This window comes from Ursus maritimus, unplaced genomic scaffold (genome assembly GCF_017311325.1).
Source record: "Ursus maritimus isolate PB19 unplaced genomic scaffold, ASM1731132v1 scaffold_1, whole genome shotgun sequence".
Classification (NCBI taxonomy): domain Eukaryota; kingdom Metazoa; phylum Chordata; class Mammalia; order Carnivora; family Ursidae; genus Ursus; species Ursus maritimus.
This window is the reverse complement of record NW_024423343.1, coordinates 53041060-53067561: the sequence shown is the minus strand read 5'-3', so window position 1 is coordinate 53067561 and position 26502 is coordinate 53041060. Positions and strand designations below refer to the sequence as shown.

Below are 26502 nucleotides of genomic sequence, written 5' to 3'. Positions count from 1 at the left end.
GCTCTCGATCTGAGGGCCCATGGGAGTTGGGGGAAAACCTGACGGTGTCCCTTCTCTTACCAACTCTGCGAGACGGGGAGATTGGTAACCATCCGCTGTGCACAGATGGGAAAATGAATTTATTTGAGTATTGGGGCCTTTTGTTCCAGTCTCCCAGCCAATACGCAGCAGGGATTTGACCAAGTGTCACACAAAACCAGCCTTTGCCCCATCCAACATTTTGGGTTGAAGTTGAAAAACTTTCAAACATACAGAAAAATTGAATTTTATTTACCCCATCACCGCGGCCTTCAACCATCACTTGGATTCTATCATTAACACGTAACTATATTTGACTTATTACTCAACCACCTACCCATCTCTCTACCCATTCACCAGTTCGCCTGATTTCCAAGTGAATATCCAAAGACTTTTTACCCAAATCAGAAAAGCTTCAGCGCAGGCCTGGATTTGATTCTGGAAACAGTGTTCGTTCTTCCTAGTCTACCTCGGCTATGCTAAGCAAAACCGCAGCACTGAGCCTGCTTTGCTTAAAGCCTGCAGCATTTCATAAATCTGAATTATTGTCATTATGTAAGATGACCATTTCCAAACAGGATTTCTTAAAATCATAAAAGCTAGGGGAAAGCCCTTATTTCTAGAATAAAATAAATCTCAAAGTTTGGTTCCATGTTTTATATTGTAAATGAAGTAGTGGCTATCTAAGGTTGATTGTCAGCGTGGTGACTGTTCTTGGGGTCCCTCGCGGTTCCCTGCTGGAGGACTCTCAGAGGCACACTGAGAGATACCTTCCGCAGAGATAATTTCTTGCGCCCCTTGAATGTGGGGAGGGTACGAGGGAAACAGAAATGGGTAGTCTTTTACGTTCTTGAAACAACCACCGGAAGGACCTGAGGCTTAGCAATAGGAAAACCTGAGCGGCCCACGTCTCCCGCGGGACGAGTGCGCGAGCAGCTAGTCCTCGGGGCTGCGGGGGGCTGAGGGCGCCGCGGGGTCCGAGTCCGCAGGCCCGGGCTCGGAGGCTTAAACCCCACGGCGTGGTAGGTCCGGGCCTCTCCGGGGCTGGGGGAGAAGTGTGGGGAGCCCCGGGAGCGCCGGCCGAGGGCCTGAAGGAGGGTGAGGAGGAGTCTGGTAGCCTGGCTGGGAGGCCAAGGGTGCGCGGCGCCCGCCAGTCCCCTCCCGCAGCCTCTAGTACCGCGGCTGGGCGGCAGGCCGCGCCCGCTCCTTCAGCCCCGCCGCCGGGGAGGGGTTTCCCGGGACGAGCCGGCCCCTTTCATCCAGGAAGTGATAGCGACGTCGGGGTCAATGAAAACAAACGGGGAGCCCGGGGGGAAGGAAGGCGGGCGAGGAGGAGGGAGCGCCGGGACGCGGGAGGGAACAGCTGTGTGGGTGAAAGCGCGAGCCGAAGGCCGGTTGCGGTCGTGATTTTGTCGCCGCCGCCGCCGAGGCTCGCCCGGGGATGTCTGAGACCACGCCTGACGGCCCCCGAGCTCCACGCGGCGGCCGCCGCCCCGGCCTCTAAGGGCCGCCACGTCCCGGCGGCGCGCGCGCGGGCTGAGGGCGGCTAGGTGCCGGCGGGGTTGCCCGGGGAGTGCCCGGGCGGGCCGGGAGGGGCTGCCCAGGCTCCGCGCCTACCCAGCACCGCGGCCGGCGTCCGGCCAGGAGGATGCGCGACGCCGGGCTCTGAAGCATGGAGGGGGTTCTGTACAAGTGGACCAACTATCTCACAGGTCAGAGGGCTCGGGTACCCCGGGGGGCGGCGGGAAGAGGCCGGGGGCCTTGGGCGGGTTTATGTGGGGGCCTGCGGAAAAGGAGGGTCAGGGGCCCCTCCCTTTGCCTGGCTTGTAGTGACCCTCACAGAGAACGGGTTCCATTTGCTTCCCGGGCTTAATCCCTCGCTCTGTCCCCTGTTAGAACTGGCCTCTGCAGGGGACGGTTCGAGACTGCGCACCTTCCTAAGGGTGGGCAGTGCGCCTGATCACTTCTTTCCCGGTGTAATAATACTTAACTTCCTCCTGTGGCTTCCGTAACAATTTCCAGTCACTCTGCGTGTGTTGTTGCAATCTCCATCCTTACTCACACTTGATTCGGCATTTTGTTAATAACTGAGTTCTCAGGGTATAGGACTAGAATGGATCCTGTAGGATCAAGATTCAGTTTTAAGAAATCTTGTCTATATTTTTCACATTTATAGGAAATTTTAGCTCGGTTTATTTTAAAAGTTCTCTTGTTTAAGTGGTTAAATTGTCCCCAGATAACGTTCTCTTAAGAGTTGGTTGTCAGTGAGCTATCTTTATGTTTTGGAATTAAGGTAAGGGTGAGAAATAGCGGCAATACACAGAAGTGGAACAGTCAGTGTCATGTCACCCATGAAGTGGGTTGGAAGGAAAAACTCCGAAGAATTTGTGTTTCTTTAGAAATGAGAGGCCAGCCAGGAAGGGTCTTTTTCCATGAACCCAACAGCCTGGTTCATTAAAAGATCCTTAATTCAGAGTTGTAGGCCCATCTCTGCCATCAACCAACAGTAAGGACAAGTCACTTAACCCTCTTAAGATCTCAGTTTGTGAAATATAGGATGATCAGTTAGCGTATCTTGAAAGGTGTCTTCCAACTCCAGAATTCTATGATCTCACCACATTAGAGGAAAGGAAATAGGTTTAAAGTAAGATTAAGTAGCAAATAAATTTCTTGTTTCAGTATAATAGGCATCTTGACTTGCTATCCACTTACTTACTCTGCTCAAAGTATTGAACCTCTTGGTAACTGAACTGCATGGTACACTCCATTTGTGTCCACCCTGACCTTGTGCAAAATCTGCACATAAACACTTTAAGGCATAATCATTGAGCTATGGTTGCCCCTTCCTCCCTTCCTTCCTTCCTTCCTTCCTTCCTCCCTCCCTCCCTCCCTTCCTTCCTTCCTCTCCTTCCTCTCCTTTTCTTTTTCCCTCTTTCTTTCTTTCCGATTAATTGGAATGCTAAAGCCTGATTTTATAGCAGCAAATGATTTAACATTTTTGATACATGCATGTTTTATTTTGCTCACACTAAAATGTCAAACATTTTGTTTCTATAAATAACATGTTTTAGCAGGAAACTTTTAAAAAACGAGGTAAATATTTTTTCCTAAGCATTCTCGTTTGGGCCGTTGTGAGAACAGTTAAGCTGTTTAGTTGAGATACGGTATTAACTTTAAAGACAGTGGTTTCTGTGCTTTGAAATGCAAATGATCATCTCATTGCAAACTCTCATAAGCAATGGTGTCAACAGTGTCTTGGGAGGAACCACTTATGCCTAGCCTAGAGCAATGGGTAATTACTGAGATGACTCATAATTTATTCCTGTAGTGGAATGTGGTCTTGGTGGCCATCTTTCTCATCTAGGGCACTGAGCCCCAGCTGGTTGAGCTTTTAACCACATGTGCTTAAGCTTTTAGTCTTTGCAGAGCATTTAAGCAACTTGCTAGTATGCATTGTAGAAGCTTGCTGAAATGAAATCTTTTGTTTGGAAGAATTCCACTTTAAAAATATAAATTTGACTCAGTGGCATACTGATTATTAATTTTAGTTCATCTTAGGTCAGAAGAATGAGCAGCTGTTCGTACTGAATGATTTTGAAGGAATCTTTCAGTTTCATGACAGTGTTCTTTGAGACTCCTTTGTAGAGATTAAGGATTTCAGTAACATTTGGTAGTTGAAATAAAAAGGAAGTTTTGTGTTTTTTTTTTTTAAACAACGCCTATGAATCTTTTTCACAAAGATCTAGTCCTCTGTTGTATAAATGTGTGAATCAATTAGATTGTTTTAAATATTTCTTCAAAAAGGTGTGTAGAGATAACAGTCTTAATTATTTTAATATATTTAACTTTGGTCACCTTTCAAATTACTACAAATTCTACATGAGTCATTTTGCTTATTATTTGTTTTAAAGAGATATTGAATCACAATAATGCAGGCTTACAAAGTCACAATTTGTCTTATAGGCACACCGGACCTGAAGTGGAGTGTACTTTTACCACCTTGCTTATAATTTGTTTGCCTCGGTGAATTAGTGTTTGGAAAGATAATGGTTTCCTCATTTCTGTGCATGCTCAATATACAATATACTCTCATGGAATATACTGCATATCTTTACTCGCATGGATAACGTGCAATATCCCACTTTTTTGGCGTTTAATCACTCATTTAATCACTTGAGAAATACATTTTTTTTTTATCACCTGTTATGTGCCAGGCACCATTCTAGATGCTGGGAATGCAGTGACAAGCAAGATAAAGTTCATGTACCAGAAGAACTTACCTTTTGATTTGTTAGGATAGGCCTCATTAAAGGTTATAGTGTTTCATAATAAGAATTTTCCAAGTGTTTGAAAAGTTTTTAATTATTTTGGATATCCATCTTTCTGAACTGTATTATGACATTCCCTCTTGTGAAATTTAACCTCTTTATGATGTCATTTCAAAAGTGTTACAGGAAAAGCTATTTGGGGGGATAAGTCCTGGGTCTTTATCAGGAGGTAAGAATGAATCTCCCTGAAAACTATTTGATACTATTCGGCCCTGGAAAAACTGAATTGATTAAGCATATAGCAGGCTATGTCTAATGTAACCAGGCTGAATTGTGATTTAATAGTTACAGAAAGAACAAGGATAGTCACACTGCCTTCAGTGAGGCACTGTGCTCATGGTCACTGTGTTATTAATCAGTGAACTGTTGTAAATTAGTAGCATGCTTGATAAGATTTTAGGGAACACTGAGTTTGGCTTGCAAGAGTGGCAGTTGAACTCTGAGGAAAGCCATCAACCTCATCCTCAGCTTTGCTGTAGAGCCAAGTCTAGGACGGTTGTGTGATCTAGTCACTGAGTAAACGCAAATGAAATGAATGATTGCAGTTTCTAGCTTTTCTGCCTGAGCTGTGCAGTAGCCGGGCAAGGAGAGAGGGAGTGTGGGGAATCCATGCTCCCACCACAGACTATGCAGCTTCTGTGGAAGAGATTAGAATTCATTTAGCACTCACTTGTGCAAGGGAGTTTGCTTAGGCAAAATGTGAAAGAGGGGAAGGTCACATTGCAGAATTAAAGGTCTGGGTGGCACCTGAGAGGTCCTCTTGTTCAATCCAATCATTATGGAGACTGAGAATTTTTTTATATATATCGAAATGAAAAGATTTGTTTCAGTTTATCTAACTAAAGAGTGAGAATAGAGCTGGGGCTAGAATCTGTGTTTCTGTTGCTTTTTCAATTGCATTGAAACCCAACTCTCTTCCCTTCAGGAAAGGGGGAAGCCATGTTTTACCTTGTGTAGGGTTATTATTGAGGATGGGTCTCATGGGTTGTTAATGAGAAGGTTGTGAGCCAGAATAAAGGTATTACTCCCTATATCTATGCTGATCGACAGATTTCTGCAGAAGGCTCTCCCAACAAGGTGGGACTGAGGCAAGAGCATTTTGGGTAAGCCTTGGCCATTAAAAATTGTATTGTCAGAATGTTACTTCAGACCCAGAAAACATGGATGGCAAATTTTGAAATCATAGTTTTCTATGTGAATTAAAGTAATTTCTTATTAATCTTTTGTTATTTATAATCTTTGTAGGTTGGCAGCCTCGTTGGTTTGTTCTAGATAATGGAATCCTGTCCTACTATGATTCACAAGATGATGTTTGCAAAGGGAGCAAAGGAAGTATAAAGATGGCAGTTTGTGAAATTAAAGGTAAGTGAATATGTGAAATTAGAGAAATTTGAAGTTAGGCAAGTAAAGCGTTCTTCACTGCAATCTAAAAAGAGGGGAAAAAAGTATTTCTAGTCCGATAGGGCTCTTCTAATATATTTCCTTAGCAATTACGAGTGGCACTTAGCATTGTTAAGCACAGTTTTTTGCATTTCTCCTTTTATACGTGTACTTTGAGTTGAAATTCAAAAATCTTATAGTGTTAGTCTTCCAATTTGGACCTGAAAAATAATCTCTTGAGGATGCTACTTCAGTGTCCACATTGAGTCCACAGGTGTTCTCTTTCATTCTCATGGTAAAGGTATTGTGAGATGAGAAGCTGAGCTTTACAAATGATGAGGCAGGGGTGCCTGGCTGGCTTAGTCAGTAGAGCGTGCAACTCTTGGTCTTGGGTTCATGAGTTCAAGCCTCACGTTGGGCATAGAGCTTATTAAAAAAAAAAAAAAGCTGAAGATAATGAGGCAAGCTCTGTAAGGTTTTTGATAAAACATGAAGTCAGAGTCATAAACTCTAGTTCTTTGCTGAATCAGAGATAAGCTCTTCTGGGTGATAGAGATATTTTCCTTTTCTCCCAAAAGAGAAGAAATAAAGCAATAGGTCATGCTGTAATTTTCATGGTGGAAAGTTTCATGGACCATTGATTCATTTGTATGTGAGGTTGGGTTGTGTGGGGTGGAGGTAGGTAGGAGAGATCAGATAAAATGATAACAAAAAGTACTGAATTCTTCAAGGTATTGAAGGAAAAACTAAAGTACTGGAGGAGTGAATATCAAACACCTACAGGCTTTTTTAATTTTTCTTCTGTAGCTTGAATACTTGTCTTTCCTGAAGGGTACTTTCTTTGACACAGTGAGCTCTTGGTCATAGCTATCAAACGCTTCAGAGTAATCTTACTGCTCTGTGCATTTTCTTATTCAGATTAAACCAAAGCACCAGCTAATGTGTTATGTTACATTTTCCAGGGCTGGATTGCTAAATTTGTGTGGTTTCATGGTGGTTCTTAGTATGATTTAGCCATGGAGACAAAGTAGAAGTTTTGCTTGCTACACATCTGATTCTTCACATTCATTTAAGACTTCTTACCACTAGGGCTCTTTCCACAGCAGTGATTCATAACTTGGGGTAGATCAGTGTCATCCAGAGAGCTTTCTCCATAATGCACGTCTGCCAAGTGATTGTAACACGCTCCCGTTAGTTGAGAATTACTACTATTCTAATGGAAGGAAGTCATAGCTATCTAAGTTACAGAAACACTTCAGTCTAGTGTATTGTTACTGCGTCTTCTCTGAAATATTTGCAGTATGATTTTGTTGTTTATTTTTAACAAACATACTGAAATGGATACCAGTAAGTGTTGGCCTTCCAGCTACTCATTTTTGATGTACTTATTTTTAATTGCACCATCATCACCTGTAACACTTTAGAACTCCTCTTTTAGAATTGCCATCTGGGGGCCCCTGGGTGGCTCAGTCGGTTAAGCTGCTGCCTTTGGCTCGGGTCGTGATCTCAGGGTCCTGGTATCGAGCCCTGCGTCAGTCTCCTGCTTGGCATGGAGTCTGCTTCTCCCTCCACTGTGCATGTGTACTCTCTCTTTCTCTCTTTCTCAGGTGAATAAATAAAATCTTCAAAAATAAAAAAGAATTGCCTTATGAACCAGTTTATAAATCGCACAAGAAAAATACATTCAAAGCATGAGTTTTTTTTTTTAAAGGATGGTTTAATCTCATTTTATTCCCCAGATTTGATTCCAAATGATACTTGGTAAAAGTCAGAAATCAAACTACCAAGTTCAAAGATTCTCCACCCTTGAGGATATTTAAAAGACTTAGTGGCAGAATCCTAAGGCAATTCTAAAATGTTTCAAGCTATAGCAGCGTTTTTACTGTTGTTGTTTGTTTGAAGGAATCATTCTGTTCAAGAATAACATACAGAAGAGGAAACAAATCTTAAATATTCAGCTTGAAAAATATTTACAAAATGCATACATTCATGTAACCACCAATCAGATTAAGAATTCGAATATTATCAGCATCCCAGATGCTGGGATATTATCCTGTCTCCTCAGCCACTAATTCCTCTAAAAAGTAAACATTAATCTTTTATTGCCATAGATAAATATTACCTACTTTTGAACATTTTATACATGGAATAAATCAGTATTTTGTGTGTGTGTTGGCTTCTTTCACTCAACATTGTGAAGTTCATCCATGTTGTTCTGTGTAATAGTTCAGTCATTCTTATTGATTTGTAGTATTTCTGCTGTATGATTATCCCACAATTTGGCTATCCATTTTAGTATTGTTGTATATATATATTTTTTCCATTTGGGATTATAATGAGTAAAGGTGCCATAAAGATCCTTATATATTTCTTTTTTTGAACATATGTGTGCATTTCTCTTCAGTATGTATCTGAAAGTGAAGTAGCATTGCTGAGGCATTGGACATATTAATACATTTAGCTTTAGCAGTATTAAAGAGAAAATTGCTCTTGATACTTGCTAGTAAGACCAACTTTATTCCAGTCTCTCTTGATAAGTATAGGGAGTACGGCAGTGGGGTTTTGTAGTAGGGGAAAGAGATTGGGCTCAACTCAGAATATGATAAGGAAAAGTGGGAATTTGTAGCCAAGGGGTCGGGGGGGGGGGGTCGGTGGATGGAAAATTACTAAGATAAAACATCAGGGAGTAGGGGGCATTCTTGCTAAACTGACCTTTAGGATTCTTGCTGAAGGCAGGCTGGGTGATCAGATATTACCTGGGGGATGTTGGCGGTAGAGGAATTTTTTCAGAGATTGGGAGTAATCAGATATTGATGGTGGAGGATTCTGGCTAAACTGACTTCGCAGAATTCCTGCTAAAATTGGACCGTGTAAGGACAGAGATGGAAGCCCAAGGCAGGCCTAGTCAAGCAGAGGGCTCAGAGGAGCTTGACTGAAGTTTGACCAAGGAGAGAATCTTTGTCGTAGATTATGCCAAACTGTTTACCAAAGTGGTTGTGCCAATTTATTCTTGAACGAGCAGAGCATGAGAGTTCCAGGTGCTTTGCATTCTTGCCAAAACTTGCATTATCAGTTTTAAGATTTTGAATATTTCTAGGGTATATACTGGTATGGTAGTTTTAACTTGTATTTCTTTAATAACTAATGATGAGTTTTTTTTTTTTTCTTTCAGATATTAATTAGCCAATTGAACATCCTCTTCTTTTGGAGTCCCTTTTCAAGTCTTTGGCCTAATTTCCACGTTGGGCTATCTTTCATGTTGATTTGTAGGAGTTCTTTATATAGTCTGAATGAGTATATTGTGTCTTCTTCCACTTCGTGGGTTGCATTTTCTTTCTGTTAAAGGTATCTTTTGATAAACAGAAGTTCTTAATTTCAATAAAGTCCAATTTTTCAGTTTTTTAAATTAGAACTTTTTATGTCCTGCTTAGTAAATCTTTTTTCTTCTTGAAGTCTTACTGTTTTACCTCGTCTAGTTAAGTCCATATTAGGTCTGTGATTGACTTAAAATTTATTTTTATATATGGTATCAACAGGGGTTAAGATTCATTTTTTCTTGTAGGGATATTCAGTTGACTGAGTATCAATTATGGAAAACAGCAGCCTTTCACCTAGTGCACCATAGGAACATCTTTGTCACGAAGTGAGTGACCGTGTACATTGGGTCTTTTTCTAGACTGTCTTTTGTTCCAAGGGTCTGCTTTTCTATCCTTGTGCCAATATCACACTGTCTTAATTTCTTTAGCTTTATACTTCTTAGTATCTGATAGTCTAAGTTTTCTGACTTTGTTCTTTTTCAGGATTGTCTTGGCTATTATTGGCCCTTTGCATTTCCTTAAGACAACTTAGAATCTGCTTGTAAATTTCCACAAGAGTCTGCTGGAATTTTGACTGGAATTATATTGAATCTATGCATCAATTTAGGGAGAATTATGTTCTCCACAATATTGAGTCTTATGACCTATTAACATGGTATATTCCTGTATTTAATTAGGTTTTTAATTTCAGTAATGTTTTACAGTTTTGCATATAGAGGTCTTGTCCATTTTATGCTAAGAACTTGATGTTTTGGGAGCCTTGTTCTTAAGTTTGTTGTCTTCTCAGGTGACTGCTCTGGAGGGGACATCTTTGATTAACAGACCAATTTTGGTATGCTTAAAAAGGAGTCATCCTCGAGTGCCTGGCTGGCTAAATTGGTGGAGTGCTCGACTCTTGATCTCAGGGTTGTGAGTTCAAGACTCACATTGGACATGGATCCTACTTAAAAAAAAAAAAAGGAGTCCTTTTATTTTCATTTGTAGCAACAATTATTAGAAATTAGAGCTTTATTTTCTTTTGAGGTAGCTATTGGTGCTTTCACTAGTATTAACAAGTAGCCAAAAAAAAGTTACTCTTGGAGCCTGGGGATTTCAGTAGTTTTATCCAAGATTGGAAATCTTTTGCACCCATCATTGATTATTGCATGTTTATATATCTCACTATGTACATCCGAGGATGGTCTTTATAAGTAGAATAATAAGCTAGCAAAGCTTTTGTGGCACTATTTGCCATAGTACATCTGGTCAATATTTTCACTAATTGATCATATAAATTAGGGCTTCTGTCAGACTTTCAGGGCCCCTGAAAATTTGGCTCAACTCAGCTTGTCCATTCATGAATATCATTACCATGTAATACAACACGAGGCTGTATTTACGCTTATCTACTCAGGATTATGTTTATTATGTTTATTTCCTCATCTAGGCCTCTTTAGTGGAGTTTTTCCCTTAACTAAATCCTACTATTGTCAAATCCTTCTTCCTGAGGCCTTATTTCCTACCTCTTCTTACTTTCTCTCATTTTAATTACACCGGATGTCTCTGTACCAAAGAGTTTATCATTTACTTGTTTCAGTTATTTTTGGTGTGTCAGTTTTTTTCCCTGGTTAAATTGTCAGCTCTGTTAGAGCAAAGACTCCTTTCTTTCTCCTCTCCTGTCTTCCCCCTTTACCAGCTCTTCTGAGCTGAGTAAATGCTTGTTGATTAAGGACAGTGTACCACAAATTTAATCTTAAAGCAAAGATTGAGGATTGGCTTGGTATAATCCTTGATTAGTTCTCTTTTGTCATAGTATCAAGGCAGGGGTGGTGTAGGAGAGGAGGAGCAGGATGTGGGGGGGAGAGGAGAAGATCTCAAATACTCATGCTTTTGGTGTGCCCTTAGTTCTGGACTGCTGTGCTAATGGAAGGTGGCCATAGGTACCCTTTATTGTGCTTCTTCTGAATGTCAGGCACTGTCCTAGGCTTGGGGGATACTAAAAAACAGACTTTGCTTTCAAAGAAATCGATAAAACATGTCTGATAAGTGGGACAGTGCCTGTGTATTTAAAGTAGTACAGGCAGCCCCCAGAGAGGGAGTTTTTAGTTTTTAGTGCTGTTTTCTCTTTCTCTTGCCACCGCCACTTCGGCCCCCCAGCCAGCGTGAGTATATGTGAGCGTGCGGTTTTGAGGGGTCGCCAGGTAGCCCTTTAGGGAGAGGCAGTGCCTGCATCCTGAAGCGCGACTTCTTGTCTTCAGTGTGTCTGAAACATCTAATACTGTGTGAGAGTGATGGATTCTCCCCAAATTGCTGAAGTTCGTGACTGTATCCCCCCGTGTTTATCATCATAGTCCATTCAGCAGACAACACAAGAATGGAATTAATCATTCCAGGCGAGCAGCATTTCTACATGAAGGCGGTGAACGCGGCAGAAAGACAGAGGTGGCTGGTTGCTCTGGGGAGCTCCAAAGCCTGTTTGACTGATACGAGGACGAAAAAAGAAAAAGGTAACTATAAATTTTTCTTTTGTGATGAGAATATTTTGTTAAACATAAATGTAAAGTGTCCTTTGCACTTTTAGTAATCTATCCTAAAGACATAATCAGAAATGTAGATAATTTACATGCATAGATACTCATCATAGTAAAAAAACTGTAAACGATGCAAAGGTTGAAATTTAGGGGAATGGTTCAGTAAACTAAAGGCTGACAATAAGTTGATACGTAGCCAGTAAAATGTTTACAAGGAATTTTAATAATGTGAGAAAATGCCCATCGTTAAATGATAATTGCAAAAAAGCGGGATTCAGAATTACATATCTAGGAGTGCCTGGGTGGCTCAGTCCGGTAAGTGTCTACCTTCGGCTCAGGTTATGATCCCAGGGTCCTGGGATCGAGCCCTGTGTTGGGCTCCCTGCTCAGCCTGGGAGCCTGCTTCTCCCTCTCCCTCTGCCTGCCACTCCCCCTGCTTGTGCTCTCTCTCTGTCTCTCTCTCTCTGTCCAATAAATAAGTAAAATTAAAACAAAACAAAACAAAATTACAAATCCATTCATTGATTAGCTCAGGAAAGATATGTAAAATTGGTCAAGTTGTTCCCTTTGGAAAGGTAATTTGTGGGAAGGAGACTCACTTTTCAAGCATCAGGCTCCCTGCTCAGTGGGAAGTCTGCTTCTGCCTCTCTCTCTGTCCCTCCTCCTGCTCATGCTCTCTCTCTCAAATAAATAAATAAAATCTTTAAAAAATATATATATTTTGGTAGTGAGTTTGCAGTTGTTTGATTTTTCTTTTCTATATTTTTTGGTTTTCCAAAATTTTTCATTGAGAATATATTTCTTTTATAATTAAAAAATAGTAGAAGTTAGTTAGATTACTGAAAACACTAAATTATGGGTATTGAAAAATGAAGGCCCAGAATTGAATTTATAATAATTTAAAAATATATGAAAGAACATCATGGGTAGAGTATGGCTAAAGGTAGGATAAGAAGGAATGGAAATTCACAATAGCCGAAAGGTGGAAATAACCCAAATGTCCATAGACAAAGAGATAAACAAAATGTGTATACATACAATGGAATATTATTCAACCTTTAAAAGGAAGGAAATCCAGACACATGCTACAACATGGGTGAATCTAGAAAGGTAAGTGAAATAAGCCAGTCACAAAAGGACAAATATTCTATGTTTGCACATACTGGGGTACCTAGAGTAGTCACATTTATAGAGACAGAAGGTAGAATAATGGTTGACAGGGGCTAGGCGGCAGGGGAGATGGGGCTATATTGTTGAATTTCAGTTGGGGAAGATGAAGAAATTCTGGAGACTAATGGTTGTAGGACATTGTGAATGTACTTAATGTCACTGCGCTATATACTTAAAATGGCTAAAACGGTAAATTTCATTATATGTATTGTACTACAATTAAAAAAAAAAAAAGAAGGAATGGACTTACATTTGAGTAGAAACTAATTTAGGGTAGGTCAAATGGGCAGATAGAGCTGGTTTGGCCCACTGTGGCCAGAGTGGCTTCGTGGCTAGTATCACAAAAGCTGTGCCACTGATTCAGGGAACATGGAGAAATACCAGGATTTACTACGTGTATTTTCCCCTGCTTCCTCTGCTATTTACACTGCTAGTTGAGAAGGTGTTGGTAAGTGAATGGCTGAGATTATGGCTGTATATTTACTGTGTCTGGACATATTAAAGAAAAGGAAGTAAGCTCTTAATTCTGAAAACAATATAATGTGAAGGCAAAATGATGAAAGGAACAGAAGAAAATAAGATGTTTATGTAGTAGTTTTAACTACATAAAAATTAAAAACTTCTATAGGTCAAAATGCACAATAAAGAAAACTGAAAGAGAACAGATAAATCTGGAAAAGTGCTTTCAGTATCTAAGACAGGGGAAAGATTGCTCTCTTTAATGTGTAAGAACTTTTATAAATTATTAATTTGTATATTATTAAGAGAAAAACCGAACATCAGAACTGGAGAAATATGTAAAGGTTAGAAAAGACAATTTATGAAAGAAAAAATATAAGTACTTTTTAAATGAAAGATGAGTAATGGAATGGGAATATCCTGTATAAAACATCCAGTGGTTGGGGCTCCTGGGTGGCTCAGTGAGTTCAGTGACCAGTTCTTGATTTTGGCTCAGGTCATGATCTCAGGGTTGTGAGATGAAGCCCCGAGTTGCGTTGGGCTCCATGCTCAGTGTGGAGTCTGCTTGAGAGTCTCTCTCTCCCTCTTGCCCCTCGTGCCGCTCACGTGCTCATGAGCTCTCTCTCTCAAAATAAATAATATCTAAAAAAAAAAAATCCAGTGGTCATCACCCTGCCTCTGGAAATTAATCTACCTAAACTTCATGTCAGATATATGACTCCCATTTTTTTCCCAGTTATTTGAAGAGAAGGTATTTCTTTAAGACCCTTGTATCCTATGTCCAAGAGCTCCCACCTCTTAAGCTACAGGTATTTATATCTGTTGCCTTACTTTTTAAATGATTCCATTTTGTTTTATTGCTCAAAGGATATAAAAACAATCTAACTGAATGTTTATATATGTTCTTTTCAGAAATAAGTGAAACCAGTGAATCTCTGAAAACCAAAATGTCTGAACTTCGCCTCTACTGTGATCTCCTAATGCAGCAAGTACATACTATCCAAGAATTTGTTCACCATGATGAGAATCCTTCATCTCCCAGCATAGAGGTATATACAAAGATGATCCCTTCATGTCTGGTTATGCTTTTTTTTTTTTTTTTGAAAGATTTTATTTATTTATTTGACAGAGAGAGACAGCCAGGGAGAGAGGGAACACAAGCAGGGGGAGTAGGAGAGGAAGAAGCAGGCTCCCAGCGGAGGAGCCTGATGCGGGCTCAGTCCCGGAACGCTGGGATCATGCCCTGAGCCGAAGGCAGACGCTTAATGACTGAGCCACCCAGGCGCCCCTGGTTATGCTTTGTAATACCCTGGTGGGTGAGCTTCTTCCCATAGGATGGCAGAGAAGCGTTTTCCAAATGAGCTATTTTTAGCTATCCTGGGCTGTCCCTACTACAGACTCTGGATATCTGTAAGATCTAGATTATATCTATGCAACCAGCGAAAGTCAAGAAGCAGCACGTTTCTCTGGGGAATCAAGGCTTATCTTTGCAGCCAATGATTTGGAGTTTGGGGTGGGGAAGAGGCATTCCAGGCTTTGTTCTCTGGGCTGGAATCACTGGGCAAAGGCTGTTCTCTTTCTTTTGGTAATAAGGTTTCAGTGACTGAGAATTGATAATTTAGCTTTATCAAAGAACTTTTTAAAAATGTCCTAGAACAGTAATGTAGGAATCAATTTTCAGATTTGTGGGGCCTGGCTATGAAATAGGTTCACACTTTCTGATAAAGGAGAATCGGTGGGCCCTACTGTTCTCTGGGTGAAAGGCCGGTATGGTTCCCAGTCTCCTTTTACCTAACTTGGGAGAAATGGGACAAGATATCATCCTGCCCCTCCTGTGGCCTTCTCCTGGTAGGGAGCAGTCTTCTGTGAGGTCACCTTTAGTTGCAGGCACGTTAAACCCTAGGGGCATTTACCATTCCACCACAAGCGCTCTGGAGGTCGGTGCCCTCAAATTTGCTCCAGCAGCTCAGTGACAGTGTCAAGGACCTGGGCTTGTTCTGTCCTTCCACTCTGCCATTCTTGGTGTATTTGGTTTTTCCCCTTATGCCCAAGGCTTCAGGGTGACTGCCAAGGTCACAAAGATGCAGGAGGCAGTTGGGGTAACCAGGGTGGAGAAAGAGACCTTCTCAACTTGCTGCCCCGGGCTTTTATCTGGGAACAAAGGTCTCAGCACCTCCTCAGCGGACTTCTCTCTCTCTCTCTCTCTCTCTCTCTCTCTTTTTTTTTTTGGTCTGGGTCAAAGGAAACTAAGAAATATCAGTATTTGACAGAGGGTCATGGACTAGCCAGGACTGGTTCAGACCAGTCTGTATTCATCCCCCAGGGTCAGGCCACACTGCTGTCTTAAAAAAATATCAGGGGTTGTATTCTAGCAAGGAAGAAGTGGGAGAAGGGGTTTCAGGGCAGATATGAATTGTTTCTGCCACTAAGTAATTCTCAGGGTGTTCCACTGCTGTCACCTCCTTCGGAATTCGGATACTTAGAAAATTATTGTTTAGGTTAGGTTTATCTAAGATACATTTTTGTACATAGTTTTCAATATGGTTGGTATTTGGTTTAAAGGCAAAACTCATTTTTTCTTAGACTCTAATTTCATACATTGTTTGCTTGAACAGACATTTCTTATTCATGTATTGCTTTAATTTTCTAAGGTAGTATATTTTAAGTAGATTTGCATGTAAGCTAGTAAGGTGTCTGTTGGAGATAATGTTTAGTCACTTGATTAGAATGTGGTGCATGATTCCATATAGTTGTGTGTGAGTCTGTTCAACTCAGTGTGTAATTTTTCAGAACATGAATGAAGCCTCTTCTCTGCTTAGTGCCACATGTAATACATTCATCACAACACTTGAGGAATGTGTGAAGATCGCGAATGCCAAGTTTAAACCTGAGATGTTTCAGCTGTCCCATCCGGATCCCTTGGTTTCTCCTGTGTCACCTTCTCCTGTTCAAATGGTTGGGAATTGTTTTTCTTCCAGTGATGTTGCATGTTTGTTTTTGTTTTTGTTTTTATTTTTAAGGGAGGAAACTGGCAGTGGGAGGGAAATAGTCAACAGATTGAATTTTTTTTTTTTTAGATTGTATTCATCTTTGGTGTTGGAGGCTTTCAGCTCTTTGGGCTCAGCGTGTGCCAAGGTCCTGATTGCCTCCCCTTGGAGGGCTGTGCCATTTACCCCAGTGTGCTGGGAAAATATTATAATGCTCTGTGGGTGTTGTAACACGGAAGAGGTTGGGGGCACTGCTCTCCTTGGGATAAAATTAGGGATAAGATTAAGCAAAGGGATAAAATTAAGGAAATCTTATAGGAGTTTTAAGGGGTTTGAAGCAACACAATATAGGGGAAACAGTATTTTGTAGTCCGTATTTGGAATTGAGCCCTTTGAGTAGGCAAGTTACTTAATCTTTCTGGACCTCATTTTCTTCATCTGTAAAATAAAGAGTCTCCTCCACCAGCAGGTCGTTGCAAAGGGGCTGACCTCTTTAACACGGGTACTTTGTGTTAGCTTCTTTCCTCCTGATTGCCCTGGACAACAAGTACTCTTTGCTGGGGGCGATGGACTCGTTGTCCTTCCTAAGCTAATAAACTTGCTCGGGCAAGCTGTGCAGAACTAGTAGGTGAGACAGGGTTTGATGAGACTTTACATTTCTTTCATCTAAGTGTTTTCAGGGGCCCTTTTATAGAAGGAAAAATGCCACCTGGCTACTATTTTAGCAATTACTTGAAGGCTCATTTGTTAGAAGAAAGAATAGTGTACAACTTATTTCTACAACTTATTTCTTTAATCCACCCCAGCCAAATTAGCTATATGAGGTTAAGTAAAGATGACTACCTAAATTTATTTAGATCATTGTTTTCTAATCAATGTATGATGGGCTAATAATGTCCTCTGGGATAGGTGTACTATGAAAATGCGTTTTATGGGCAAATTATTTTGGGAAGTGCTAAGTTAAATGAATTGGGTTTCTCTGTCATAGGACTTCTTAGAACCTCTTTTATGCTGACATATTATGAATCTCTTAGAAGGAGAGGTGGTGTGCATTGTTTCTGAAATTTATTTGACACCCATCTTGTCTATTTTTGAATAACATCTCATAGGACAGTAGTGTTCAGTAGAACAGTTTGACAATATTGCTTTATAAAACAATTATAGATGTATTATGAACTGTGAAATAACCTATATGGTTGAACAAGAAAAGATCTTTTGAGATGGATGTATACAGAGTGTTCTATTCCGAGATCGGGCACGTTCGGGATGGTATGGCCATAGATGTCGGTTCTAGTGCTCTGTTCCTGACATTGATATATAAGGGCTACACGTTTTTTAAGGTGTCAAGTACAGACTTCACTACAAATATGACTGTATTTGACTTTATAGAATCAAATGCAATGAAACCACCTCAAAGCTGCCTTGTTTTTGTATTGAATTTCTGAGGAGAATCCTGTTACAAATGCTCTGTAGTCCAGAAAGGTCATACGTGTATTTTCTGTCTATGAAACTATAATAACTGTCTGTTTTTAAATCAGAACCTTTTATCAGTAGTGCCATTACAGAAAGTCCAATAAGCTAATCTAAAAAATATTGGTTAGAGGCTGCTTATTTTTACTTGCTTTGCCATTTTACTTCATACATCAAGCAGAACTTGTGGCTTATGATAATTAGTTCTGGAGGCACAGTGTGGAAAAAAGTTCAGACAGTCTTTGTGGGAAAATCTTTTTTTTTTTTTTAATAGTATGAGTAAATGGAAAATAAAACTGAAGGATTTGGGAATTCTAAAACTATTTAAACTGATTTTTAAGCTACTTTATGTAGTCAATCTCATTGTGTCCCTCCTAGAATAAATTTGCTTTCAATTTTATTTCAAATCATAATCAGAAATTCAAACAATCGTCATTTTGACCCACAGATTGAGTGATAATTGTAGTGGGGATGTCCTTGGGTGAGGAATCCTAAAGGACTTGATTTCTATTAAAGGAGGTGTTAATGTCCATTTGCATCTTGATGTCCATCATATTAGTGTTCCTGGACTATAAATTGGGTTGGTCATATCTGTTGTCATTTCAGCTGGGACTTCTCAGAGCAGCTGGTGGCTCCTGTTACAAATACAGTAGGCATTTACATAACACAGATGTTAGACTTGGACTTGTAAGACCCTTGAGCCCCTGCATATAAAAGCAACTGTCCTTAGTTTGTAGCATAAACTTTGCTTTTCTAGTACTTTGCTAAACGTTGAAATAATCTGTTTTAATTGGGGACCTTCTTCTATTTTTTGGGGGGAGTAGTTGGATCTTTTAAATTAAGTTTATAGTATTTGTTGTATTTATTAATGCTTTTATTTTTTTTTATTTTTATTTTTTTTTAAAGATTTTATTTATTTATTTGACAGAGATAGAGACACCCAGTGAGAGAGGGAACACAAGCAGGGGGAGGGGGAGAGGAAGAAGCAGGCTCATAGTGGAGGAGCCTGATGTGGGGCTCGGTCCCAGAACGCCGGGATCACGCCCTGAGCCGAAGACAGACGCTTAACCGCTGTGCCACCCAGGCGCCCCTATTAATGCTTTTAATCAGGTTTTTAAAGTTTTTAAAAAATATATGTTTTAGAGACCTATTTGAGACTTAAGGTTCTTCTTCTGAGTTCTTTAAAGACTTGAATTACTAATGCCATCTTCCATGAAAACCATACTTTAGAACATCTGTGTAACAGCTACCTGAATAATGAATTATAAAGAGAAGCTTTGCTACCAGACTCTTTTTGTGGCATTTAAGAAAAGAGAGGGAGAGGTAGTTACTAGAATATTTTCTGGCTTGCTAGATATTACTTTAAATAGTATGGTTTTTTGGATTGGTTATATACGTTTTAAATATTTTATATATATGCACATATATACACACACACATATATATGATACATATAAAATATAAAATTTTTTTATTATTGAGGAAAGGATCTAGCATGTTTTTGATATGTGTTCAGAAGGATTCCAATTAATGGTTATTAGGGACAAAGCTTGACATTGTGCTGCTAGTGTTGCTCGAGTCTGTAAAAGATAAATTTCTTGGCCAGTCTTCTTTTCCTCTGAGCAGATTTGTGTTAATTATGATAATGATAATACGTTAGAGTTGTATTATTCTACTTAATGTATGGATTATGCTCATTTTCTTTTTAAATTTCTAGATGAAACGTTCTGTCAGCCATCCTGGTTCTTGCAGCTCAGAGAGGTAAAATAACCTTTTCTTTTAATCAAGTTCTTTCAGAATTATACCTACTTAGAGAAATTCTTTGGGCCTTTAACATGAAGTAGTGTGGGATGGAAACTCTTTAGAGCTGGTTCTGATTTGCTTAGCAAATCTAAGTATGTCTAAGTATAGGGCCTAGCCCCAGTAGGTAGTTAGTGAAGATAAAATGAATGAATAAATTAAAATTAACCAGCAAGGTAAGCACCTTGTCTGCTCTTGTACCTTTTTAAAACGTTTGAAATTGTGTCAAATGATGGTTAGTAGAAATCCATTTTTGAGGTATCAAGGGTCCAAAGTTTAGGTTCATTTTACTACATCTTTTAATAGTCATATATTCATGCTGATCTGCTGTTTCGTTAAGAATTAAAGATCTTACTGAAAAAGAGAAAAACCAATTGATATTTTAAAGTATATATTCATATCAACACATTTAAGACATTTGTCTTCTAGATAGATCTTGCCAGTATCCCAGGCTACTAAAGTGTTCTTCATCTTGGTGGGTCAGTCTTTTAAGTTGCTCTGATTGTCTTATTTAGTTCTTTGGAAAGTGACGAAATTATAATGACAGTAGCTTTTATTTCTCTACATTAAGAAAAAGTGCTAACTGAGCCCTTAATATTGTCACTCTTCCCCACCCCCTTTCATGATTATGTAACCTCTGAACTATCATGTGCTCAGACGAGCCCTGTGATGTATATATATCCAATCCTGTCAGGGAATGAAGAGTTTCACCAGCTGAGTTTCCTAGAAAAATAGAAGCTTGATCCCTTTTACAAATTTTTATTTTTATGACAGAAATTTTTCTGAACTGTATTTTATCCTTTCTTCCTTATTAGATAAAATATAATTAGAATTCTTTTAAAAAGTTATTTATTTTAGAGAGAGGGAGAGAGAAAGAACATGGGAATGTGCAGGAGAGAGGGACAGAGGGAAAGGGAGAGGGGGCAGAGGGAAAGGGAGAGAGGGACAGAGGGAAAGGGAGAGAGGGACAGAGGGAAAGGGAGAGGGGGCAGAGGGAAAGGGAGAGAGGGACAGAGGGAAAGGGAGAGAGGGGCAGAGGGGAGGGGAGAGATGGTTTTAGGCAGATGTGCTGAGCGAGGAGCCTGGTGTGAGGATTGATATCACAACCCTGAGATCAGGACCCTGAGATCAGGACCTGAGGCGAAACCAGGAGTCAGACATTTAACCAACTGTGCCACCAGGTGCCCCAAATATAATTATAATTTTAAAATTATTTTTTTCTTGATAAATCAAGATTGTCATCACAAACAGTAATGCTGGGCTTTCCACACGTGGTAGCTGAAGTGCTGTTGAGTGGTGATGATTTGCTTCTGTGTTGGATATTTTAGATTGATTTTTCTAGTTTTCTGATTTTCTAGACTATTTTTTATTTATTTGTTTTTTAATACTTATTAATTTATTTGAGAGAGAGAGTGTGTGCACACGTGCATGCAAGCCGGGCGGGGTGGGGCGTGGCAGTGAGGAGCAGAGGGAGAAGGCCAAGCTGACTCAGCGCTAAGTGTGGAGCCGGACATAGGGGCTCAATCTCACCACCCTGAGATCATGACCTGAGCTGAAATCAAGAGTTGACGCTTACCTGACTGAGCCACCCAGGAGCCCCACAGACTGCTTTTTAAAATAGTTTTTGTAGCCTCCATTTGCCATGTCTGTTTTTGCTGCTGTCAGTGAGTTGACCTCTAGCATGTTCCTTACCTACTTGCCTGTCCCCTTCACTCTGCTTTTTTTGATCAGATATGGATTGACACTCGGTACATGCACTTGTGAAGTCATAACTTGTAGTTCTCAGACATTTGTTAACCCTCTGATATATCTATGGTCTCGCTGGACCCTTCTCTATAAAAGAGATTGCTTTATTTTACCCTCTTTCCATTTAGTTTGGCTCAGAGGTCATATTCAGGTTACCAGCTGGATTCTACATGTTCTGACTTGCCTGTGGCCTGACCTCTGAAGGAGTCGAATGTTGCTAAAATAGAAATTTGGAAATAAAAATAGTTCCTCTTTCTTTTGAAGAAGTCATTTAAAACTCCAGTTAAGGGGCGCCTGGGTAGCTCAGTCCATTAAGCGTCCGACTCAATTTCAGCTCGGGTCATGATCTCAGGGTCATGAGATTAAGGCCCATGTCTGGTTCGTGCTGACTGTAGAGCTTGCCTAAGATTCTCTCTCCCTCTGTCCCTCCCGGCCTACCTGTACCCTCCTCACATGCATGCTCGCTCTTTCTAAAAACAAACAAAAATAAAAAAACCATGCCAGTTAAGTTGAGGGTGTTGTCATTTGTTTAAGGCCTTACAGAATAATGAGTTTTATTGAATTTGTAGGAGTAGCCACTCTGTAAAAGAACCAGTGTCTACACTTCACCGACTCTCCCAGCGACGCCGAAGAACCTACTCAGATACAGACTCTTGTAATGATATTCCTCTCGAAGACCCAGATAGTAAGTTACATGGGGCTCTGCCTCTCTCTTTGGCTTATTCTCCAGAATCGTTGTGGCACTCTTCAGGGTTGAAATAAATGAAGGATACTGATAGTTGGCACTGTGCTTTGCTCTTGGACTCATTCCTTACTTCAGAGCCAGGCGAACAGCACACAATGAACAGAAGCTCGTATTTCCTCTTACAGACATTGTTATTACGTTGTTATTACCTGAGAAGTGCTGAATACCTCTATGTAAGTGCCATATCTTTGATTTATATATATAACATCAAAATTTCTTCCCTCTACATTTTAGTAATCTCTTAGTAATGTTCTACTCCCACTATATTTACATTTCAAAAACATTTTAGAAGAAAGTGTGAATTGTGGGTAGGATTCTAGGGGAAAATAAAGGCAAGTTCTAAGATCAGAGGAAAAAAATCAGCATTGTTACTTAAATAATTTGAAATGGACAAGGAAAGTAAATTTTTCTGGTGGTGGTGCTAAATTGTAGTAGCATTTATTCCTGTACCTTTTTCTCCCTTTCTCTTTAAAGAGGCAGCATACTATGATTGAATACTTTAGGAAAGGTTTTGTGGTTTATGTTCAAATTTAGTTATTTTTCTCTTCATAGAGAAAGCTTTGAAAATATGTCAGAATATCTAGTTAGACAGTAGTGACCATGATTTCCAGTGAACACAAACAGGTCTTACTATTACAACTCCGTTAGTAGACTTTGGCTTTTCAGAGTCTTTACTCCTGCCCATGAAGCATGTGTGATGGAAATTATATACAGTTCCTAGTTTGGGCATAGGTCGTGTTCCAAGAATTGGTAAGTCTGTTGTTTGGAACACAGATTTTATTTCTCTTGTGGAAATGACATGATAAATGATGTTTAGATTTCTTTAGGTTGCCTGGAAAAGTCCAGCAAATCCTTGATTAAGGTAGAGCTGTTTTACTGAAACAGAAGGTTAAACAGTTTAATGAGAGGGCAAGATAAAGTTCATGAAGATTGGTGGAGTTTGGAGAGGGACTGCTGGTCATTTTCAGATTTTTAGAAGGTGATGGCCTCTTTTTTTTGTTGTTGTCCATTTTTCTTCCAGAACTGTATATTGATAGAGCACAACTCTATGCTCATTGCCATTTTTGAACTTAAGTTGGGACAGTGGGTAAAAGAAGGAAGGAAAAGGGGTGAGGGTGGAAAGGGGAAGGGAGAAAGAAACTTTCCCAGGCCAATTTAGTACAACTTAGAAGAGATAAGAGGAAGAGGGTTATAGGTTAGGCGTGGGAAGAAAAAGCCAGAGGCAGGTAACGTAGATTCTGATTTACCTTGTTCTTTTTGCCTGGTTTACATGACCCTTTGAATCTAGAGCCCATGAAAGAATTCTGTATGCTGCCTTGTACTTCTGTCTAGATGCTGTTCCTTTTTACTTTAAGGGGATCATTTTCATTTGTGATGGCGAAAATAGTTTTTTTTAAAAAAATCCAGCCATTTTTCTTAGCTCTCTTAAGCACCCTGGTTTTGAATTTTTGAAAACAATTTTCATAAGCTCTCAGTGTGCATGTCTGTCTCCATTTAGCATTCCCATGGTTAGCTGTTAAGGAGTATAACAAAACTAGTCACATATACCTGCACACACATGTACACACATACACACGTGTGTCCGTATTTATATACATACATATATCTCAGTTCTCTAGGACGTTTTTTAAGTTGGGAAGTGTGGCTAGGTCAGAAGTTTTATCCTTAGATTTCCTTCTGTTTATCCTAAAGTTTAGTGTCTTAGTTAGTTGACAAAGTGGAGACTGAATTAGTGCTCTTCTTTAGAAAGTACGTGTCTTCGTGGCTGCCCCACTAGGAATATTTATCTTTTCCTTGAGAGAGAGAAAGCCTTCTATTTTCTGTTAACTAGATCTTAAAAAATTACAAAAGTAGTAAACATTCATGGTAAATTCAAATAATATATACATATAAAAGTGCAGTTGTTTTGAAATGGGGCCCTGCCAGTGTGTTTAGCTGTGTTCAGTTGGAGCTGCGGTGATAGTTCTGTGAGTCATATTCCAAGTGGAAATATGGGAACTTTCCGTGTGAGGTACCTTGTCAGCTTTGCTCAGAAAGTCTTAGATGAAAAGAACAAGACCTGAATTAGTCCTAGTTCTGTTACCAATTGTGGGATCTTGGGTTAGGCATGTAACCTTTTTTGGGTCTTGTTTTTCTGTTGTTGGGTCCCCCCCCCCTCCGAAAACAAGGAGGATACTAACAGCATTACAACAATCAGGCTGAAAAATCATTAGTTAACTAAGACGATATTCACTTCAGCATGCATTTACTGACTGCCGTTATATGCCGGCCATGGTTCTAGCAGTGAACAAAACAAATAGCTCTCCTTCTGGTAGCTTCATCATCTATTTCATTAACTGTGAAGTTTCTCCTTATGACTGCCAGTAGTGGGAAAGTGAGATTTTTCTCTGTTAAGCAAACAATCAAAAAATTAATAGGAAACTGAAGGAATTTCACGTTCCTAAATAGGAAATTAAAAAAAATTTTTTTTCCACGGAGAACTGGAGTTAATATTGATAGGATGTTTAACCTTTTAATTAATTTCTTAATAGGACCTGTTCACTGTTCAAGAAATACGCTTAATGGAGATTTGGCATCAGCAACCATTCCTGAAGAAAGCAGACTTATGGCCAAAAAAAAATCTGAATTGGAAGATCCTCTTCCATCCTTCTCCTCCTGAGGAAATGGAAGTGTCCAACTTCCTCTAAGTATTGCTATGCAAAAGCTGCTGTAATTAAACTATGTTATAGGGAGTAGTTTTTCCCTTAGGATTTCTCTGCACTTTATAGAATACTGTAAAACAAACAAACAAACAAAAAAACAACCCACATACCTTTGAAGTGTATTTTATCTTTATATAGTTTATTTGCAAGAGTATTTTCCTAATAACTTCACAGTATGAATGTGCATCTTTTTTTTTTTTTTTAAACAAATGATGGTGTAACATTTTGACCTCCATAAGGACAAATGTAGATATTTTTCTAAAAAACTGTGAGGGACTGACAGATTAGTCAGTGTGTATTGTAGCTTATAAACATGAAATCTTATAAACATAAGGTTTCTGTTTGACAGAAGTGTGATATATGTAACTTGTGCCATGGACCAGATGGTCACTTTACCCCAGCTAAAAATGAGTTACGATAGCAGCTTGATGGTGACTCTATTGTATTCCTTTAAGCAAAAGGAAACATTTAATATTCTAAATATTTTTAGCCCAAATACCGTGACATATTGAGGATTTTTTAAAAACCAGACTGTGCTGTCCTTCATATGTGAAGTTGACACTACTGATTTGTCAATACCAAATGTTGGGTTAAAGTATTTAACTTTTATTTATTTATTTTTCAGTTGCATCAAAAAATGATTGCATCCTAACTTTTATGACCTACCAAATTTAAGAGGTGTATACATTGTTATTTACATTGTTCTAGAAGAGAGGTTAATGTTGTAGTGACCTTGCTCACTTACACCAGAGAAATAAACGCCTTTCAATGGAAGAGGATTTTAGTGCTTTTTTCCTAAAATAGACATTAAGCTGCTGTTGTAAGGTATTATGTTTGCAGCTCTTTAGACTATCTAGAGACATTTTTTTAATTTATGACTATTTATACAAAAAAGGAATTCTGTCAAGGTGACTGCCCTACATCATTTGAGAATGGCATTATTTAAAGAACAAATAGCGTTTTTTGGTAGTGCCTGTCCATACCCATTGTCAGTGTTTGCCTTGTAAACTGTTTTTTTTTTTTTTTTTAATTCACTTTGGAGTGATGGTTTTGTCCAAGGTCTTGGATGAGGAGCACTTTAAAACAAACTGGTTTGGTGTTTTTAAGTTAATCACATGTTTAATAAATACATGGTTTTTGCATTCAAATGCATCATATAATACATTGTATTTTTTACATTGTTGATACTCTGTCTAATCTTTATCAAGTGCTATTAGTGTTCTTTATTGCTTTGATTTTGTTTATATATTTGGACCTCCCAGTGAATGCACAAATGGGGCATATTTTTAGGTTTGTTGCCTATGAGCTTAGAATAGTGTGGCCTATTTCACTTTAAATTTCTCTCGTAGGTTTATGTGGGACATTTTTTTAAAGAGTTAATATTTGGTATTTACTTCACTAAAATAAATCTGTAATTGTAAGTTTAAAGTGGACGTAAACAATCTAAATACATTAATACGCATTTAGATAAACTGTATGCTCCTTAAAAGTATTTGTGGTTTTAAATAGCATACAGGTCATTAGACTATATTAAGTGGAATTTTTCTTCTGCTCCTATGTTGTATTTCATATGTTTAATTTGAGAAAAGTTTAATAATGTAATAAGTTTCATGTTGAGTAATCAGAGTTTTTGCTTTTTTTTGTGGTAGTAAGAATTTGCATAGTGCTGAGATCATGAAAGTCAAGGTGCTACTGATAGGGAGTTTTTCAGGTCGGTATTTTTTTTTGAACCAATAGGTTTATAATGAAAACACTATAACAGGCTTTTGAACTCATAGGAAATAAATCCATTTTTTATTGCTTTATCCAAAAAGATGAGTTCCTGAACCGTTTTCTGTAAATATTTTTTAAAATAAAATACTATCATTTC

The 26502-nt window shown here is 39.2% G+C and overlaps 1 protein-coding gene across 5 annotated transcripts; it reads left to right on the top strand.

Moving 5' to 3' along the window:
- Positions 1-1372: 1372 nt before the first annotated feature.
- On the top strand, positions 1373-26502 carry PLEKHA3 (pleckstrin homology domain containing A3). Of its 5 annotated transcripts, none has more exons than XM_040643380.1 (8): positions 1373-1730; positions 5592-5708; positions 11416-11529; positions 14095-14231; positions 15973-16137; positions 19357-19400; positions 21755-21870; positions 24462-26502. In XM_040643380.1, exons 1-8 carry the CDS (start codon positions 1691-1693, stop codon positions 24587-24589), a joined length of 861 nt encoding a protein of 286 aa, XP_040499314.1. In that variant the 5' UTR covers positions 1373-1690; the 3' UTR covers positions 24590-26502. The 5 variants fall into 5 exon arrangements, with proteins under 5 accessions (XP_040499314.1, XP_040499313.1, XP_008685419.1 ...); XM_040643379.1 differs by having other exon boundaries at positions 1377-1730; positions 11374-11529; XM_008687197.2 differs by lacking the exon at positions 1373-1730 and adding an exon at positions 8899-9071 and having other exon boundaries at positions 11374-11529.

Bases quoted from the DNA above. Each gene is read 5' to 3' on its own strand.
- PLEKHA3 (XM_040643379.1), top strand. From the start codon at position 1,691: ATGGAGGGGGTTCTGTACAAGTGGACCAACTATCTCACAG. The intron at 11,530-14,094 runs GTAACTATAAAT...TGTTCTTTTCAG, and splicing joins GAGGACGAAAAAAGAAAAAG to AAATAAGTGAAACCAGTGAA. The intron at 21,871-24,461 runs GTAAGTTACATG...ATTTCTTAATAG, and splicing joins TCCTCTCGAAGACCCAGATA to GACCTGTTCACTGTTCAAGA.